The 21060-nt window shown below is 33.2% G+C and overlaps 1 protein-coding gene across 1 annotated transcript in view; it reads right to left on the reverse strand.

The window, feature by feature from the left end:
- Mct1 (Monocarboxylate transporter 1) overlaps nucleotides 1-20433 on the reverse strand; it is a 49078-nt gene extending 28645 nt beyond the window's left edge. The window contains exon 1 of the mRNA XM_065345834.1: nucleotides 20115-20433. Within this exon, the coding sequence (XP_065201906.1) occupies nucleotides 20115-20265 (151 nt within the window). The 5' untranslated portion in view covers nucleotides 20266-20433. The remainder of the gene's footprint in view (nucleotides 1-20114) is intronic.
- Between the last annotated feature and the right edge of the window lie 627 nt (nucleotides 20434-21060).

Consider the following 21060-nt stretch of genomic DNA (forward strand, 5'->3'; position numbering starts at 1 on the left):
ATTTGAAAACTTGAACATGACCTATCAAAATGGTACAAAATTTCGCGCTGAGCTTGGAAATTGCAGTCATTTTTCACTTTGACCCCCTTGGTGGAGTTTTGCCCCCCTCCCTCCATAAAGTCAACTATGAAATTGAACACGTTGCACATTACGTGTCTGTATCTCGTATAAGGATTTATGTAACAATGTGACAATATAAAAAAATATTCAAGGAAAAAAATACAAAAAAAAGGTGAAAAAATGAAATGAAAAAAAAAAAAAAGAAAAACAGAAAAATATACAAAAAAATGGAACAACAATGAATGATTCAAAGAATGCAAATGAAAAAAAATAACAGAAAAATAAGAAAGGGAAAAAATACAAACAGATAAGAAAATTGGAACAGAAATGAAAGATGAAAAAATAATATAAATGAAAAGAAATCAGATGAAATAAGAAATGAAAAAAAACAATAAAAAAATTACAAACAAGAAAAATGGAATAACAATGAAAGATGCAAAAAATGTAAGTAAATGAAAAAAAAAATAAGATGAAATGGGTAAAAACAGAAAAATGAAGAAAACGAGAAAAAAATGAAACAACAATGGAAGATACAAAAAATACGAAATAAACAAGTTGAAATGAAAAAAAGCTGAAAAATAAGAACGAGAAAAAAATACAAAGAAATAAGATAATTGGAACAAAAATAAAATATGAAAAAAATATAAATGAAAGAAAACGCTTTCCCGAGCTCCATCGTTTCCAAACTTCATTCCAGTCATGAGAAAAATAGTCAATCGAATGTGAGGAGCGAGAGAAGGGGATTAAAAAGAAAATTGATTCCAATTTTCGAGCTCAGCGCGAAATTTTATGTCAGTTTGATCGGTCGCGTCCAAGTTTTCAAATCCATGTTCTGACTTTATGGAGGGAGGGGGCAAAACTCCACCAAGGGGGTCAAAGTGAAAAATGACTGCAATTTCCAAGCTCAGCGCGAAATTTTGTACCATTTTGATAGGTCATGTTCAAGTTTTCAAATCCATGTTCAAAAAGAGTCTTTAAAGGGGAAGGGAGGGGGTGGAGATTAAATGAAAAATTTTGAAGCAAAAATATTCCCAAGCAACGAATATGAGATTCATTCTGATTGCGTACACATAAATCCTCAGTATCGACGTGTAACGTGCAAAGTTTGTTCAATATCATCGTTATATTCAGTTTGGGGGGCAAAACTCCACCGCGGGGGGGTCAGAATTTAAAATGATTGCGATTTTTGTGTTCGGCGCGAAATTTTATACCATTTTGATGGGTCGCATCGATATTATCGAATTCACAATGCATTATTTAATTCGGGGGGCGGGGGAGTGGTAACAAGCCTATTAGTGCTCATAAAATCGCGTTGTGCAAGTATTTTTTCGCCGTATTTGCGCAGTTGGGCTTCAAATAGCCCCGTCTAACAAACGTCTAAGAAATTGTTCGGTCCTCAGCCATATCGTAGACACAAGAGCCATTTTACCATCAAAAATGGCCAAAAATGCATAAAAATCGCATTCAAAGTGCCATAGAATGCAGTTGTGCAGGGTTTCACGGAAAAAAATTACATATTTGGTATCGGGAGAAGTCCCCCAACACAACCCCGTCAAGTTTTTTCGGTCCCGACCATGTCCCCAAAATCACCATTTTGAGGGTCCACCCCCTCGTTGTGCGGGGAAAAAATTTCAAAATTGCGTTTTTCCAAATGGGGCAGGTAGTACCTTCATTTTGGCAGCGCATTTTTTTGGTCCCCGAAAAAAAAATACAAAATCAACTTCTAGAGCACTTTTTCGTGTATGGATTATAGTCTATAAGTACCTACATATTAAGCTGCTCGAATAAAAAGAGAAAAATTTGGTCTTTTTCTCGCTGCCACTTAGATGACAATTTAGTCGAACTCGCAAATTATTTTTTTTTTAGATAATTTCATTTTATAAACAAGAAATTCTTGAACAAAAAACGTAGGGATCTATTCTGAAAAAATTTCATAAAATAAAATATAAACCCATTAAGAGCGCTTCTCAGTGGAAAAATTTCACATTCGCGAACCACTTTACAAGTTTTTCTGTAGCGTTACCAAATTAGACTTTGAAAAGTATGCCTAGACCTAGCTAATATTAGTAATATTGAACGACTCGACGGATTCACCTTTTCCCCTAAGCAGCTTATGGCCCTTCGGCACCACACGGCGCGGCGTGGCGCATACAAGGCGCCAATTTATAATTAAGATATAAATTGAAATGAAATCTGCAACTGGATTCTGTGCGGTTATTTTTAAATCTACGTGCAACCGGTTTTATCGATAATAAATTATCGGAATATTCCTATATGGATTAATAGGTTGTATAGGTAGCATACGAGCATAATACGACGACCACTGTCGTTAAAATTATCGCCAAGCGTCCGAGAGTGTGAGCGAGTACTTAAATAATTGGTTCGGGTATAATTTTCAACACGATTAAGCCTAATCGATACGTGAGAATTGGACTTCTTCAACTTTCTGAATCAGCAGGAGGTACATTATGCGATTTTTTTTCACAAACGATTTTTTTGCCTCGTTTCTTCGCGCTTTTTTTTCCTTTTTATCTTTTTCCAGAAATAAATTGTCAAATCAAGGTAATCTTAGACTTATAGAGAAGTCGCGTGACAAGATAAATTATCTGAAACGTTTGCAACATTGAAGAAAAATCTCGAGCTTGGATCGTGTCGTAAAGTTATGTCACGAGTTTGGGAGCGAAGAAAAAAGATTAAAGATTTTTTCCTTGGCAGGTTGCGGAGTTGGACCTTGCCCTACCTTACCTTTAGTAGATGCCCACCCTCCATCATAAAGTTGAAAATGGCAGCCTTGCTACTCGTCATTATAGGATACAGGCTTACAGGCAAAACTTTTACATAACCTTTTTTACCACTGTATCTAACGACGACACCGAATCTTACAAGATGTGGTAATTTAATTTTCCATCTGACGGCTTCGTTAGTACAAAACTAATACGAGACAATGCTCTCCTTTCGTCCCTTCGTTCTACGAAGCTTTCTCTATTAAGGTCTCATAGAACGTTGAACAAATTAAAATTATCGTTCTAATCAGCCTTCTACAGTTTTATTTTCCTCTTTTCACGAGAGAATTTTCAAAGTTGAGTGGTAAGGGTAGGAGGCATGCAGGAGGAAAATAACGATATTTAATCATATTAATCGTGTATATCTATAGGTATGGTATTACTTTTACGTAGGTACCTTACCAGCATATACATACGTACCTACCATTTAAGGTGAAAATTTTCAATATTAACTACGAGATTAAGTAATTATCTCGATAATCACTTTCGCATACATGTGAATACATTCATAATTAAAATATATTATCAATTAACGATAATATTGCTCTTATGGAATACATTTCGTAATATTTTATCTCTCGTCGTCTCGTTATAAAAATATCGTAGTACTTTTTGATGCATATTTTACACCTATACTCGTATCATACTTGAGACCACTTCGCGAAACCATTTTTCCTCATTTATTCAGACGTGTACGTAATAATGACATCATAAACTTTTATCATTCGCTTATAATTCATTTATTTTTGTCAAAAAAAAAACAAAAAAAAACTTATATATAGGTACCTACCCCGGAGAACATTTAGTTAAATACAGCACGAAAACTAACACTGAAGACTGAAGTATCTATAACTTCGAACTCGTAGCAGCTGTATTACTTACAATCAAAGGTCATTAAGGAATTCACTCGTCTTTTTATCTTTTATCTAATTAAAGCAACCGCATATCATCGATAAGTAAACTTGTCATTTATTATACGATATACGATCTGTTTTTGAATATGTACCTACTAGGTATACATATACTTTGCTGCAAGCAGAAGATGCTGATTGATGAAATTATCTTAACTAAATGCTTTTGCTAACGATTGACCCAGGAATATGAAATGCTATGAATAACTAACTTTTTAGCCTAGGTAGGTTGAGTTAGGCAGCCTTTTATATCAGATGTCTCGTTCCAATTCACGCATCAAAGACAAAGTCTGCTCAGTGTTACCATATTACACGCTTAAATAACCGCTTTATACGTTTTGAATCGATTATAAATGTGTTTCGTTTTCGTGGTTGCGGGTAAAAAAAAGCTCGCACAGTTACGAACGAGTTCAAGTTCATTTTTTCAAAAGTAAATTATATCTTTTGTACGGCTGCACGATATTCCTCGCTGTGGCATTGTGCGAGAGGTTGATATTGTTCAATTTTATCCGGGCCTTGAAATTGCGTTTATATAAAGATATCTTCGGTGATGGTGGTGGTGGTGGTGAAAAATGGGGTAATTTATGGCGAAGATATTTATAATAGGTACGGCGATATATCGTGTGGAAATAGAATACCTACAGATAGATGTAAGGAGGAAATTTTTGAAATTTTATGAATTCTTCGTTGTTTAGGCAACTATGCGAGCATGCTGGGTTCTTAAATATGAGAAGTTCATCTTAGTAGAGAATTTTCAAATAAATCTATTTTGATACACAAATGATCACATTTTTCAAACGCTGAGAAATATAATTTCTTTAATTCTTACGTTTTAATTAAAATAGGTACTCAAATTTCAAAGCGCTTCCCGTGAGCAGAGATTGTTTGTCTTAGGAAAAAAGTTTTAAACATGTCTTATAAATTCTGTTTTCGAATACTTACTGATCTTGGCTGGTAAGATTAAACGAACAAAAAAAATTCACGTTTAACTTCTTCAATTTTTTTCATCATGGAACAGCTTCATTTTAAGCCATTTCAATTTTTTCGTTCAACGCTGGTTCGTTAAAAAAAAGAAAATAACGCGTTCGATTCAAAAATTTAATTTCTCATATCTCCATGCTATTTTATCAAAAAAAAAATTCTGTTATTTCTGTTAATGTCTGGGAACCTAGGTAGGTATACTTAAGCTAAAAAGTAAAAAGCTGTCCGAAATCATAGGTCTGTCAAATGTCGAAATAGGTTCTCTGTTCATGCGAAATTTGACAGAATGTTTGTTAGGTTAACAGAACACGTTGAATAAATTGCTCCATGTTGTACTGAAATATTCACTACCTACCTACCTAATTATTTGTCGAGGGTAATGATAGCGTCGCGCCCTTTATAATTTTGTATTCAAGTTACACAGGTTTCGAGAAGGATGAGAGTAAAAAATGTTTTCTTGGGATTAAGTTCAAAAATTTTCAAGTTTAGAAATAAGTTGGAAGGATGTCCGCGTCACTTTCCCATTACAGTTCTCATTATCTATTTATCTTGTTGACAAAAACCTTCAAATAACTATTCTTTCATGTAACACGTGTTCATCTCTCTCTCTCTCGCTCTCTTTCCGTCTCTTTTCAAACTAAATTAAAAATTAGACACGAAAATATTGTCTCCAAAGTCCCATCAAGCAATAAGCTCCACCGATATCACGCCAGACAAATTTTCAAGCATCGTAGTTGAGCCTTTTCAAACAACTCAGCTCGGCTTTATTCCTTGGTAAAAAATAAATGAAATTTTTCACTCAATAATAACTCGTGCAAATGAACAAAAACCTCGCATTCTTCCAACTTTTCACAACAATTTTGAAAATTTACAATCATTTCATTAAAAACAAATAAACAAAATTCTAAAAATAGCCGCTCTACCCTTCGACGAGTAATTCGCGACCATCGCAATATCAAACAAAATCTAACGAAGAAGACGTTCCAATGTGCGAAAAGTTTGCAATAAAAAAAAAATAAATAAGAAATAAAGATCAACCCACGAATTTGAAATTCATTCTTCGGCCAATTTTTCTCGCGTTTATAACCTTCAAAAATTTTAATTTTGAGAAATTCTACGTATTAAATAAACACGCCGATGGCGGGGTATTATACACTGTAAGAGTATAGTATAACGAAGCGTGCGGATTTCGCAGTTTTCTGAATTATTAATTTTTTACTTCATTCGTTTTAACGAATTCGGTCGATGGTGGTACCTACCTGGATACCTACTGTGACATATTGTTGAAAAATCATAATAATTCAAAGAATCCTTTCATTTTAGGTACCTTATTTATTCTTTTATGAATAACGGCAGTTGATTAAATGAGAATGAATTTTATACCCATAATTTTTCAGTAGGTAGGTAAAATATACATAACCGAAATACAATTTGTACCTAACAAATCGCGCTCATTTCTCTTACAACAAAGTTGGCTAATAACTAGGAGTAAAAATACCCAAATTTTCTTTCTAAAATACCGAGCATTTTTTATACCATAGTATTCCGTATACCAACAAATTATTCGAATAAAAATGAAATTTTTTACACGAAAAACTTGGTTAGAACTTTGTTAAATCTACGTTGATTTGTTATACGCCGCGAGCAACCGAACAATTCCAAATTTTCAACCAACAATGAATACAATTTGAATATATACGCAGAGTTTCCTTTTTACTCGGATATTTCGTATTTTCTTTTTAAAAAATAAATTGGTGTACATTTTTTCATCTCGTTCGACAATATTGGGAGGAATTTTTAGAAGCTCAAGAAATAGATAGGCGAGTACCTAGGTATAAAATGAGCGAGTTCCTATATTCGTTAATGTGATTCTTTTTTGATTTGTTCGAAATCAAGTTTCTAAATCATTTTCATAACAAGTTTTTCATTCTTAGAATAAGCACCGTGATAAGAAATTAATGGTGAAAATAATTAATATGATGTGGAAAGGAAATTAACGATAAATGGTACTTGTTTTTAAAATAGTTCACAGTATTGATTTAATTTTTAAATTTTAAATTTGAAATCAATGATTTAAGAATGTGTCATACTTTACGAACGATAAACGAGCAAATTATACGTAATTAGTTTTACTAGGAAATTACCAGTTTTTCCTTAGGATTAAACTTCGATATACGAAAATTGGCTAAATTTACAAATTTAGTTGACGATAAAACGACTCTGTTTTTTAAACAAAACTACGAGTAGATTCGTTTTTAAAATTTTTAATTTTTCAATTGATGATTTGGCACGCGTGATAATACTGACTCTTCCTCTTACATAGAAATAATGAGTAAAGTCCAGTTCTGGGTGTCCTAAAAAAACACAAAAATGTGTTTTTTCTTCTAAAAATTCAAATTAAACATTGGGCCATAGTCAAATTTTTCTATTAATACGTAAAAACGAAGCCAACGAAGGCAATACCAATCATTTTGAATCAGAATTACTCATTCTCCACTTCCGTGTAGAGAAAATCTTTGAACCGAAAAATGGTCAATTTTGAATGCCCTCTGTAATTTTCATTTGAAACTTTTTTCATCTCGTAATTTTTTTCTTTGAAAAATTTGAGCTCAAGACAACAACAAAATTTGAATTCCTACAAAAAAATATGATTTCAGAAAATTGGGGCTCCAATCTCGAAAATAAGCGAGTCCAGCGTTGGGGAAATCGCATATTTAGCAAGAGCTCGTAAGCCTATTTTTCCGTGTAGATAGTCGTTTTTTTGAAGGTTAAAATCTATAGTCTAAAAGTATGAGAAGTAGCTGATAACTTTTCAGATTTACCATATAGACGTACATACACAGGCTGTTCAATCGGATTAGTTCTCACAGGTGAGCTTTCATGACCTCATTTTATCAACCCCTCACTTCCTACCCTCTTGAATCTCACCACATGTACTTATTTTAACCCCGAATCTGAATAATTTAAGCCCATAGAACGGGGCTAATGGGAATTTCAGATCTTCGTATACTAGCTACCTAGCTATTTAGATATTCAAGTCAGATTTAATGATTAGAAACGCGGATAAAATCATCGAACAAGAGACACGACCCGGTGAGAAGGGGGGAACCACGTACCTAGTAATATTTTGGTCGAAATTACCTTATTTATTAGAGACGTTAGTTGACATTATACGAGGTTTCGAACGTGTTTGAAAATTTACACGATGATAATTTCATAATGTACGACGGAAGGGAAGGGAAAGCTCGCAAGGGTGCGATAGTGGAATTGAAAATTCACTCGGCAAACATCATCTAAACCATAGATAGAAACAGAAAGAGAGAGAAAGAGGCAACGAGATATCACAGATAGAGATACACCATAGTGCGGATATGCGGAGAAATATCGACCATTGTGAGAAAGCGGAGCAATAGACGAGAAGGTGCTCGGGGGGCAATAAATAAAATGACCTTTATGGGTTCGCGACGCCCTCGATTGGCGGATAAATTAAAATCGAATTGTTTAAGGAAACCAATTTGCCGGTTGTCAATGCCTATGGTATCGCAGCTGTACTCGTAGTTTCTATTCGTACATATGTGAACTTGGTGGAGTCGTTTTGACCAAGCTTATAGGTGTAAAAAAATTACGATTCGCGAGTAAATCGCATTATTATGTTAATTAACTACGAATACGCTAATCAATATACGATATGCTATTAACCTTGACCAAACTAATAAGAGTTTTTGGTTCGGAATTCATTTTACAAAATGCGAATTTATGTCTGTGTGTGACTTTTTCTACCACGTTTTTCTCGGAAAATCAACATCTCCACGTGGTTAATATACACGTACTTATAGGTATAGGTTTTCGAAGATCAGACTGAGCTACATTTTGTATAATTTATATTAACTCGAGTTGATGACTGGAGCGTTAGGGAAAAAAATCACGCTGAAAAAAAAAACTTGTCCTACATAAGTATCCGAGTATAATAATTATGGTGACATAATTTTCACATCCATGAATACATCACGTGATTATGAGATATTAAAAATTTATACATAGTGAGATACATACATCTAGCTAGATCCACCAGACATGTCACAGAAAGCTAATAATCGCTGCGAATATTTTTGACATGTTTTTTTCATCCATTTCCATTCTCCAATCTCATTCTCATTCAGTTCAATTTCAATTTCAAATTTTCAGATTAATGCTCGGACATTGTGAGATGAATTATAACTACCTATATCGATGAATTTTGCTCTTTATTTTTACCCGGATCGGCGAGTCGTCAATGTAAATAGCTTTTTACTGATAACATAGATGTATGTACTTACATTAAATATCACGTGAAACAGAATGCATAATGTACAGGAACTTAACTACATACGTTGGCATTTGTTGGACAGACATTTTTTTTGAATCGAGGTGACCCCATTTTAAAAGTATTTTTGATGCATGATATTTTTTTCTTAAAGACTTGCTTCGATGCAACGAATCGTGCCATTCTTCGATTATCGAAATTTAGTGTGGTTATACTTATAGGTAGAATTCGATTTTATCATGCTCGGCTTTGGTAATGGTTTCGATTAATTTGCCATTAACGCGATTTTGAATTTTCTCGGAATTACGAAACGTAGGTTCGTGCGAAAATTTAGATGGCATCATTTTTATTTTTGAAATTGTAACTCGAGTAGCCTGTCAGAATTGCTTTCTGCTGAGGGTAATTTTATCACGTATCAATCAGCGACAACGACAAGAGCGTGAGATTAAATGTGACGATTCTTTATACATATATTTTTTTTCAAGCGAGAGAGAAATAAATATCGAGGAAGAGGTTAAAATCACAAAAAACGGGATGAATAAAATACCTATCTTTCCATCATGCACATTCCCTTCAAACTGTGGAAATTTTTTTTAAATGAAGAAAATTTTTGCTTAGGATCATTTTATCTTATAACTTACAAGGGAGGCCGGGGCAAATATTTTTTGTCCTCTTTTTTCACAATAAGAAAATGAAAAACAAATTCTTCTCGCAAATTGTAATGGAAAAATTGCAATATGTAACTCTGTGTATCTACTCGGTCCGATGTTACTTTCTACGTACATAGATATGACAAGAATTCACCGAAAAATTTCAATACATCCATCTAAACAATAAAAGCACAACTATAGGCCGAAAATGAGAATAATTTCGCAGAGTATTTTTTCCATCAGCTAATTTTGCAGTTCGATTTTCTATTCTTCGGTCGAGACAAGGCTCGATTCGTTATTCTTGATAAACGAAAATTGAATTGAACGCGGCCTGCATTTATCACAACCGTATATAGGTAGTTAATTGAATTAAGCTAATGATCTAAACACCGTATTTTTCTTGCCACTATTTATTCGTTGAAAATGAAATAAAACCAGCCTATATCCACGATGCTATAGAAATATTTCCATTCTATTCGTACTTTCAACCACCATATAGCCTTCAGCCTATCTCGTACTAGGTATTTTATAGATATGCTATGCTTATAACAAAAATAAAGCTGAAAGTCGATTTTTTCAACCTTTTTAAATCTCAGATTTTCAAGTGAGAGGCTTACGTACCTACCTACGTATAATGCGATAGAGATCCTCATTTTTACATTATTCAATTTCTTACGCATAAATCGAATTAGTAGAAGGAACATTTTTTTCTCAAAAGTCTTTATTTCAAATATCCATTCCGTAACTCGAAAGGATTATCCATCGGGATTATAATATGGTCATAGCTCTAGTTCGAATAAAGGTTCGCTTTTTTTATGTATTCATTTTTTTTTTTTTTTTTTAGAACTCCTCAAGAGGAAAAGACGAGCAGAGATTTAGGTAGGTATTTTGATTTTTTTAAAAAGTTCGATTTGAAAGTAGGTACTAAGTACCTATACAGTAATTATTCGTATTCTGAGCCAAGTCTAGTTTGCCAGGTCTACTTCCTCATAATTTTTACATTGGGAGAAGTGGAGGGAGGAGGGACTTATTTTAAGAAGGACAAATGTGTACAAAAATTTTTCTATTGATTAATAAACACGAATGATAGGTATTTTATTGCTATACGAGTACGAGGAATGAAAAAAACCTTGATAAAAGGAGCAATGCCTCCTTTGCCTTTTCTACTTCAAACCCTCCTGGTTATTTTATTGATTCGTTTTGTTTCAGTCTTACCGTTCATCTGCCCAATTTATTGAGACGAATTAAGAACCACCCTGAGAGAATATTATAGGTTGTGTTGACATACCTACATGTAGGTATGTACGTACTTGAATGATGATATAATTTTCGATCTTGTTTCAATTTATGATTCATGTTCACTGTTCAGGAGATACTTTTATACACATACACACACGCAAAAAAGTAGGATTTTTTATTACAGTGAAATGAGATAAGTAAATGATGTTAAATTATACAGCATAAACATTCAATAATTTCCCACAGAATCCGAAATTTAGCATTTCAGTTTCTCTCTAAAAGGAAACATAATTCGCTTAGAAAATAAAGGACCTTTGTATATTACTCACCATCCAACGACGAGATAATTGATAGTATTATATTACGTAATATCAAAGTAGAAACAATACGATGATGAAAACAATCAAAACGTTATAGATGATATTTATTCGGAAATAATGACCCAAGTATATCATACCTAACATGGTAATCGAGATTCATAACAGGAAGATATGGACTTATCAAAGCCTGGTACAATTTATATTTTCACTTCAACGATTACAAGTGAATCAGATTCGTCGTAACGAATGCGCAAATTCTTTAAAAAGTATTCATGCCGTTAATCTTGCATGAAAAATAAAAGTAGGCACCTAATGGATGTCCTTCATCTTCAGCTCCCCTCTCCAAAATTCCTATTTTATTGTCAGCACATCACCCATTAAGACTCATAATGCTTCCATATATTGTATACGACAAATAAAATTCTGATACCCATGCCAGACCTCATTTTCAAATTTAAAGGATTTTCGGGATCAAAAATAGTATAAAAACAAAAATAAACTGAAAAATCCAAAACTCATTCGGTTTTTCTAATTACCTATAGCTACTATTATAGGTATGTATTTGATTTTTAAAAATTATCAACTTCAAAAGGATCACATCTTGCCAGGATATGATATCGAATTCGAGCACATGACGATTCCACGTGACAAATACAATCAACGGTGCATATCCTGATCTATATGTTTTGAATACATTGTCAGCCAATTGTTATACATTTTCGCATAATCGTACAGACAATAGGCTAAATTCGACTATGGACGGATTGGTAAAAAGGTTAATTCTATTCAGACCATGTCAACATATCATATCGACTCGATGTATAAAAATATTCACATTCGGCTCTATTACGAGTATAAGTCTAAGTATTCTCAACTGCAGCAACTCAGCAATAAGGAGCAAGGATTAGATATTTACACTCATATAGATAGGTAAGGTACACAATACACATAAATATATATCGTACAACTTGAAACAAATAAAAAAAAAAAGGGAACATAATTACGAAGGAAACTCGTAATATATAGCTACTTTAAAATAAATCAAAGTAAAGGAATTTAAATCGGGTCTAATTTAAACATTTCCCTTTTTCGAAGTAGGTTCTAAGTACCTATTAGATTTATACCTATCTACACACGAATCATCGTCAGAACCTAAAATCGATTTAAAAAGTAAAATATCGCCATGATCTGGTTTCTGTCACGATATGTCAATGAGCGAAGCAAAGGGGGAAGAGAGCAAAAATTATTTTACCACGAGACAAAGTAAATACTTTGTTTAAAGAGACACGTATTTACACAAGCAGATATAATAATACAATTTGCTCTAATCACTGTTTAAAGACCGGCAGATAAGCAGATAACGCCTCGCGATACCCAAAGTGATAATTTAAAACTGAAGACGATAACAGCCAATAAAATAGAAATTGTGATATCTACACGGTGCATAGTTTACGGTAGGCACTCGATAGGCAATATAAGTTTACAAGGAAAGCAGCGAATGAGCGAAACGCACTACAAAATCACGAACTTTAGATAAAATCTCAGTCGGTTGTTGTTGTTGGTTTTTTAAGTTGTAGAATAGTTGTAGATTTAGGGTAGCCTAAAATGTTTACTTATCTAGGTATACCTTTGGAAGCAGGTAATCGAGAGATACTGTGAAAAAGACAGTAGGGGTAGATGTTGACAGTTTTATTAGTAAACGTTTAGCGACTTGGTGTAGTCAACTCGAGTGGACAAATCTCCATTTTTTAACATCTCAACGACCAGTTCCAAGTATCCAACAAAAGACTAAAGGCTACGCATTACACGGGAAGTTAAGTTTTTACCATTCAACTTACTTTTAGTTTCGATATACTACATTTAAGTGATTTAGCATCTTCGTAAGTCGTAATTCGTATGCGAGACTTTTACAAGCGTATCGCTATCGCATATTAAGTACCCATTATTCTTTTCCAAAATCTCTTTCGAATTAGTAACGAGTCGCCAAGTCCAGCTGGTATATTTTTTCTTTTTGTTGGATTAGGATGTAAAAAATTGAAAGAATAAATTTTTTGTGGAATTGAAATACGTACTTAATTTATTCAAGGGTTGAGAAGATATGATAAACCTACTTGTTTGCTTTACGTTCTACGTATATCTATTTCAGTTTTTCGTTCGATTTTAGGAAAAGAGATGTGATTGTTTTCAATGATGACTTTCCTCGAAAGTTTTCAAGTCTTTTTTTTTTTTAGTTTTTGAAAATGTTTTACCGCGAGAGGTAGGTAGCTATTTTTTTCCACCAAACAAAGTAGGTACATACCTACCTAATATGAAATCAAATGAAACTTGCGCAGAAAATGAAAAAAAGTTGTTTTGAAGTTTTGAACAGAATTTTTACAGTTTTTTGATTTCTTTCAAGTTTTGCAAAACATAATTATAGCTTTGGCAAGCAATTGGCACCCTGCTGATATTTTCAGTTTAGGTGCTAAAAGAGGCTGTAAAAAAGCTTAAAATGAAAAAAATAGATATTAATTTTTCAATTTTTAACACTTTTATTTTTTTTGATTTTTTAGAAATCGAAGGATCTGTTATTAAGAGAAAAATAACAAAAAAGAAACTATTCTTTTCGTGAAAATACATCACTTTGGTGATTAAGTATAATCACGAATGAAAAACTTAAAAATAAAAACTACCACGATGAATGAGAAAATTCTTATGCTCGTAGTTCGGTAAATTGCTATCGTACACTGATAAAGGGACAAAATCCGTGAGGTAAAAAGTACTACACCTTCGTACTTGTGGATCAAAAATTTCAGATCCACAAGCACCAAACAGGCTCTAACAAATCGAAGATGCATTTCAACAGCAGTTTTTTTTATTTTATCAACATGCGAATTATTCATGAATTTGATTGTGCTTGAACAAATGCTTACAAAGAATCACTTTTTCAGAAAAAAAGAGCACAATATTTGTACTTTTTTTTGATTTTTTGAAATTTTTCACAAAATTATCAATTATTATTTTTTTGCGTCCAAAAATGTTTTATTGTTGAACTTGTTATTTTTGTGCTGTGCCATGTCATCGATGCCGCAGAAAAAGATATCACTTTTTATTTCCATTTTGGGTCGTGGATCCGTAATTGATTCTTTACATATCGTTTAAAATGAAAACTTGCATTTTTTTTTTGTTGCCTTCTCGAGAAGAAAAATAAAGTTGATTGAAAAATGTTTTCGTGCTCTCATTTTAATTCATTCAATTTCATTACGTTCTTGATTATTTCTTTACGACATGCTAATGCTATAATTATTCAGACCCAAAACTTTCAACTTCTGCTTTTTCTGTCACTTTTTTTTTAGTCAGCATAAAAAATTCCCAAGAAAAGCGAAAGAAGGAGAAAAACTGAAATTTAATTATAATAATTTCAGGAGAAAAAACCAAATAAAGCTCAAAAATGTTTGAGTATTTTTTCACTTTTCTGATGACTGGCGGGGGAGGGGGGTTCATTTAAAACCTGTCGTATGAAATAATAGGCTGGTTCTATCCAAAACGATGTATTCAGTATAATGTACAATATTCAACTGTTAAACTGTCTCAGTACATACTTATGGTCTAGCTGGCTATGTACTAAATTAATAAACGATATAGAATCGTCATGTTTGAGTGTCCTACTTTTCATTCTCTCACTCCTCAACCTATTCCTCGAATTCTGACTCATCCAACTAGCTCACTCTCTGTACACACCTATTACTCATACAACAAAACCCAAACATAATTTTAGCAAATTTAAAAAAAAAATGGAAACGTGCCTAAAATTACATACTTTTTGAAATTTTAAAGCCACATTGCCCATTCGGCTACCATTAAAACCCCCACACTTTTGAATTTCTGAAAAAATGCCTCAGCTTTCGAGGTTCAACAATCGAGAGCCTTGGAGATTCTTTGAAATTTTATTAAAATGTCCATTTCTATCCACAACCCTCAAAATGAAATGAAAAGACAAAATAAAATCGCGAAGAGCACCGCGGCCTAAACAAACCAAACCCTAAAAAAATACGACTACCTACGACTCGAAAAAATCACCTGGATGTTTCCTCTTGAAAATTAAACATTTTGTACATACATACGAACTTGGTAAACAAAAGTTTACAAGGAAGTTCCCATCCCAATTGTGGGAACTGACCTTTGTCAATATAAATATTGACTAATTCGTTGGATCTTCAATACGGGTCAAAAATGCCCAGTTTAAATTACCGTCGTGCAACGTAATATAAATAGCCCACCCATTTTTCTTCTTCGTAACGATAATGTTTTTAGTATTCGTGTGGAAGCTACATAGTATCCTTGAAAATAATGGCGTGATACTAGATCTATTAATTTTGGCGACATCGATAGATAAGTGCTTTAATCGCATTATTAAAAGAAAAAAAAAGTGTAAAAATTTTCTCATCATGGAGTTACATAAGATCGATTACGCAACGATCAAGTGCAAAAACGCAGCTTACTGGTAAGTATCTATATGTACTCGTAAAATTCACAATACAGTTTGAATTTTAAACCATTACAAAGAACTATCGCAGCAGGCATCATTCACTCTCGTATTTGGCACAGAAACAGAAAATGTTAAAAATAACACGAGCTAACGATTCTGTATACTTCATTCGAGTGGAATTTAAATTAAAAATCCATTGTTAAAGGGGTATCCGCAATTTTCATATCATACACCTCCACTCACCTCTTCGCGCCTCGCAAAACGTGACGCGCGGTCATTTACGCCACGAATTCGCAAATTTACCCCCTCCCCGCTTCCCCTTCACTACCCGAACCCATTCCACGAGCTTTATACAAACATATGTTGAACTTTCATCAAGTAAGTAAGTATATAGTGACAAATCTTCGTCATCGTCTTTCTCGTTCGAGTGTAGCGAAAAAATTTCCCATACAATACAAAGGTTTCCCAGAACACGTACGTACCTACCTAGTTATAAATCGAGTCGAAATACGATGCGAGATGTGACGAATTTTACTCCATTAAATTTCAATTTCAATTTCCTACTTCGAATATGCTCGAGAAAATTCCAATTGCGTGGTGTTTGTTGCCTTTTTCAAAAAGCTCTTCTTTGTGATCTATTCTACAATTCAGTTCACACATCACGATTCACGATGGAAAATTTCTCTCCTTCATAAAACGACAAAGAGGGTAATCTATCAACCATCGCGAATAGTAGGTATATACACAGAATATTTTTTATAGGTGTCTAATATTGCGAATTTGATCGAGGGAAATTTCCATCTAATTTTTAAACGCGTTTGAATTGGACTGCGAGTGAAGTTTCGGTTGTGGAAATTTTCAATCTAATACATATTTACAAACCTCCTTCTCTTAAGATGGTGCAAAATTTACAAAAAGGCGTATCTTAAGTGAGGTCACAATGAGGGAAAAAATGCTTATAAAACTGAAACTCTATACAAGTACAGTAGTTAAATTGTTGTTTATGGGAATTTGTATTACAGAGGGTAGCCTTTGGCGTTAATGTAACCTCAATATACAAGGAAACAATGCTGGTATCTACCTATTCTGTTTCCAATTGCATCTCAATTCACATTCAATTTAGCTCAAGGAGTTGAAATTTAATTTGGATTTCGTTTGCACTCAAACAGTTGCAATTGTTTATTTGTTTTAATTAAAGTGTATTTATTATCTCGCGAGAAGTGGCTAATATGGCAAATAAGTAATTTGCCTCTCTTCGTCTGGCTTCTCGCATATCGTACTTCTGAATACAAGCGAGTGAAACGTTCATGTTTGTATAATGTATAGGTAATAAAGTTTTCAGGCTATTGCGATTTCAAATTTTAACCCATAAAGACAACTCTCACACTAACTAATCAGAGCAAAAGCACCGAAGGGATTATTTTTTTTTCAATACGAATACGAAAATGAAATTGGGTACGATATAGTGAAAAAAGATTTTCTCTTTGAACCTGTCAAAAGACAAATTGAGTCTCGAGAGAAAATCAGTCTGTTAAATTTATCCGGAGTTATTTTAAGGTGATTTTTTTGCTCGAAAATTGCCAATGTCGTGCTTTAAAGTAGGTAGGTATATCTTGTAAATCGATTTCAAAATCGAATAATTTTTTTTTCATATTTTATAGATAGGTATCTAGATGTTGAAGTCGTAAGTCTCGAGCAGAAAATGCTATTAATACCTAATATTTTGATGGAGTATCCGATTCGACATTTTTTCATTTATTTCATTTTTTTTTTTTTTTTTTTTTTTGAATATTGCAGACGACGATGTGGATTATTTCCAAGACATAAAATTTTGAGATGATTTGAAAAAATTGAACAAAATTTTCCTGCGGAGGGAGCATTTTTCGATTTTAATTAAATCATTTGCGAACGTTTTTACACGACATATGAATCAACAAATCATAAACATTTTCGACAAAACGTTCGCTGATTCTCTCTATAGATGATTCTCTAATCGTGAGTCATTATTTTTTATTAGAACGAATCTTTCGCGAACGACAAGGTTAGAATCCAGGATAGTCAATTTAGATTTCAGAATATGGCAATTTTCTTCTTTTTTTGATGAAATGGAACGCCATTTTAATGAATAGTTCCCGAATGACTTTCATTTTCCGAATTAATGAATATGATCAATCATCACTATATGTAGTTCGAACGATGAATCTTTTGCGAACGACTACTCAAGAAGTCAAGATTTGTTCAAGAAAAATTGCTCAAAAACGCTCATTTGCTTTTTGTTGGATTTACGTATCAAGTTTATTTGAACTAATTTATAGTTCGCGAATGATTCGTCTCAGAAATGATTTTTTTAAAAATAAGAATGACAATAAACTCAAATATACCGAAATCAATCGTGATGAGAGTGAATTACATTTAGGTACGACCAATGACGAATGGTAAATCAATTTTTGAATGAATTACTCGAGAATGTGAACATATCATTCAGAATTGCGATCGTAATCATCCACTTATTCCAAGTAGGTATCCTTATTTTGTATGATTAATTTCCAAAAATATTTCATTCTCTTAATTTTCATTTTTCGTTAGGAATTAATAGGTAACTAATTGCATTCTCAAATAAATTGGAATCATTTTATAGTTTTGACGAATAAAGAAATAATTATTTATCAAGTGTTTCCTTTCATATTCAAACTAAGCAGTTGAGAATTATTCTATCAAATATTGTTTCAAGTTAGGTAACACTCGAAGTCGAAGCATAAAAAATTTTCCATAATTTATGAGCACTGGGTAGGTACTAGGTACTAGAGAGCAATTGAAAATTTTGAAATCGATTAAAGTCTTTCTTTACCCATTTGTCATTTTCACTATTGCATTTTTTTTAAAACGAAATTAATTCAGCTAATAAATGATACAACTTGTTGCAGAACTCGTTGTATTAAAATTAAATAAAACTCTACGAACCTAACCTAAACGATTAAACCATTAAAATGGCAATAATTTATGTTAATAAATTTATTTTAATTCGTTTGTACAACGCAACTGAAAAATCGCTCAAATTCAAATAGAAACGCTGCTGATAACGTGTGTACGAGTATTGTAGCGTTGTAAATTTTTCTAAACCGTTACAAAGCACGAAAAAAGCTGATACGAGACTCGAATACTAAAACGTGCCCACAAAGTCGAAAATATTAAAAATTTCCCTTTGTTTTAAATTCTCGAAAAATACTAGAATTTTTTACACCGGTGGAATCGCTTTACACTTACCTACCTTACGAGTCGTACAAACAAACGCTCGACGACCTTTTCCCCTCTGCGAGACTTTTTCGTAACAAAATTAAATTTTAATTTGCTATACAAATTCCAGAAAAAAAAACACTGTGTGTGAGTGGGTCATCATCTCATTTCTATGTACATTTAACCTCGAGAGCTGAGAATGATGAATCAATATTTGCAAATTCTCACGATGTAGCGAAATAGGATAAGTAAATTCGTTCCGTATGAATTTTTTACATCTACCTATTTGAGCTTATTCAAGGTTGACTAAATTTTGAAAACGTGTTGGAGATCTCGGGTTAACTTTTAATTAACGTACCAGCGTAGGCTTTTAAAAGTTTTCACTCTGAATTGCGCTGGCAAAAGGTATCGCAGCCGAGTGTACCTACTAAGTTGACTGGTGGTATATATTGATTCTGTAATATTAACGTATTTTTTTTCTCATTCAAATACTCGTACTTCGGGTCGTTAGGGATTATTTAATATTTTATCTTCGTTTTATCACGGCTTCGGTAGGTTGAAGTTATCACAATGTACTAAGTTTTTTTGTTCCATTAAAAAAAAAAAAACACGAGAAGATATACAGCCGATCAAAAAGCTTGAAAAAAAGATTCTCCTTGCAATGTTTCTACTGATTTTCTAAAAAAAAGAACAAAAAAAAAGAGGAACAAAAAAGGTAAACTAAAAAGCAACTTTACTCTTTGAGTGGCACAGACTTCGGCAAGAAGGTTCGTTTTTATGACACGATTAAATTTTTAACAAAAAAACGAGTGTTTTCGTAACTACTTCGATTTTATCTCAATTTCCTGAACAATTTATTGAAAAAAAAAGGCCAAAAGGTTCACTCGCGTTATATACTCGTATTAGAACATGAGTTTCAAGTTGATCGATCACCTATCGATATAATTTGTACCTAGGGTACATCGATCAATCGAAGCAGCAGATTAAACATGTGAAAACACGTTGGTTAGAAACCGGCATAGCACATGGATAGGCATATCGAACGTGATCAACGAAATTTTTCTCAATAAATAATCAGCGTATTTCTCGTGACGAAAAGCATTAAATTGTATAATATTTTCAGTAGTAATATTAAGCACGTTTGAAAAATTTTCCAGGTACTTACTAACGACATGGATCATGAAGGAAGCAAAAACAACCACCCATCCCCAGCCCCCATCAGGAGGTGGTGGTTGTTCGAACGAATCACTTTTTTGGGGGCTCGGAGCGGACTTATTTTCTGCATGATTTCTAGAATTTTTCTCCAATTCTACCATTTTGGATAGTATTCGCTAAATGTGTACACAGTGTATTAGTTACACGCATCCCACTATAACTATAGTGTAAAAAAAATTACAAAAAATACTAGGGATGGTAAAAAAAACGAATAGGGTACGACACTTGTCGAAACACTTTCTGCGAACAGAGAACACTGAAAACGTTAACTCTCGCAATATAAACATTCGTAGGAGCAGCTATCAGGTGTTCCCAGTGTTACCAAAGCGTGTACCCGCGGAGTTCCCTCGAATGTCAGGGTTGCCTAGCTGAGAATGGTTAATATTTTAGTTTGTATCGTCTAATCCAAAGGCCTATCGCAGAAGCTTCGTGCACGTGTTGAATCTTATAATTAATATAGAGAAAAATAATTGTAACCTATTTTTAGAAATTTTTCTACACAATTTTTTTTCCCCTGGCACTGAAGGTGTTTAATGACTCGATGAAAGGTACAATGACATTACCCACCGTGTCGTCGAACGCCGAACCTTAAAAAACGACTATTTTTTATGTTTCCCTCGTTGTTTTTCATTTTTAATTCATTGTCAAGCTATAGATGGAGGTATTACCTTACGTAACTTTCAACTTGGGGAAAAATTGCTCAACTGTAATCATCTTTTATTATTTCTCGGTGAAAGAAAAATTCGTCGCCGAAGAAAATTGAGTCTGATTATAAAACGAGAATTTTCAATGATCCTTACAATAATGTGTACTCGAATAATTTATGCTTTTATTGCCACCCAACGTGAAAGAACTTATGCGATGCATTCGTAGCCGATAACTAAATAATTTTGTAA

Source organism: Planococcus citri, chromosome 1 (assembly GCF_950023065.1).
Source record: "Planococcus citri chromosome 1, ihPlaCitr1.1, whole genome shotgun sequence".
NCBI lineage: Eukaryota > Metazoa > Arthropoda > Insecta > Hemiptera > Pseudococcidae > Planococcus > Planococcus citri.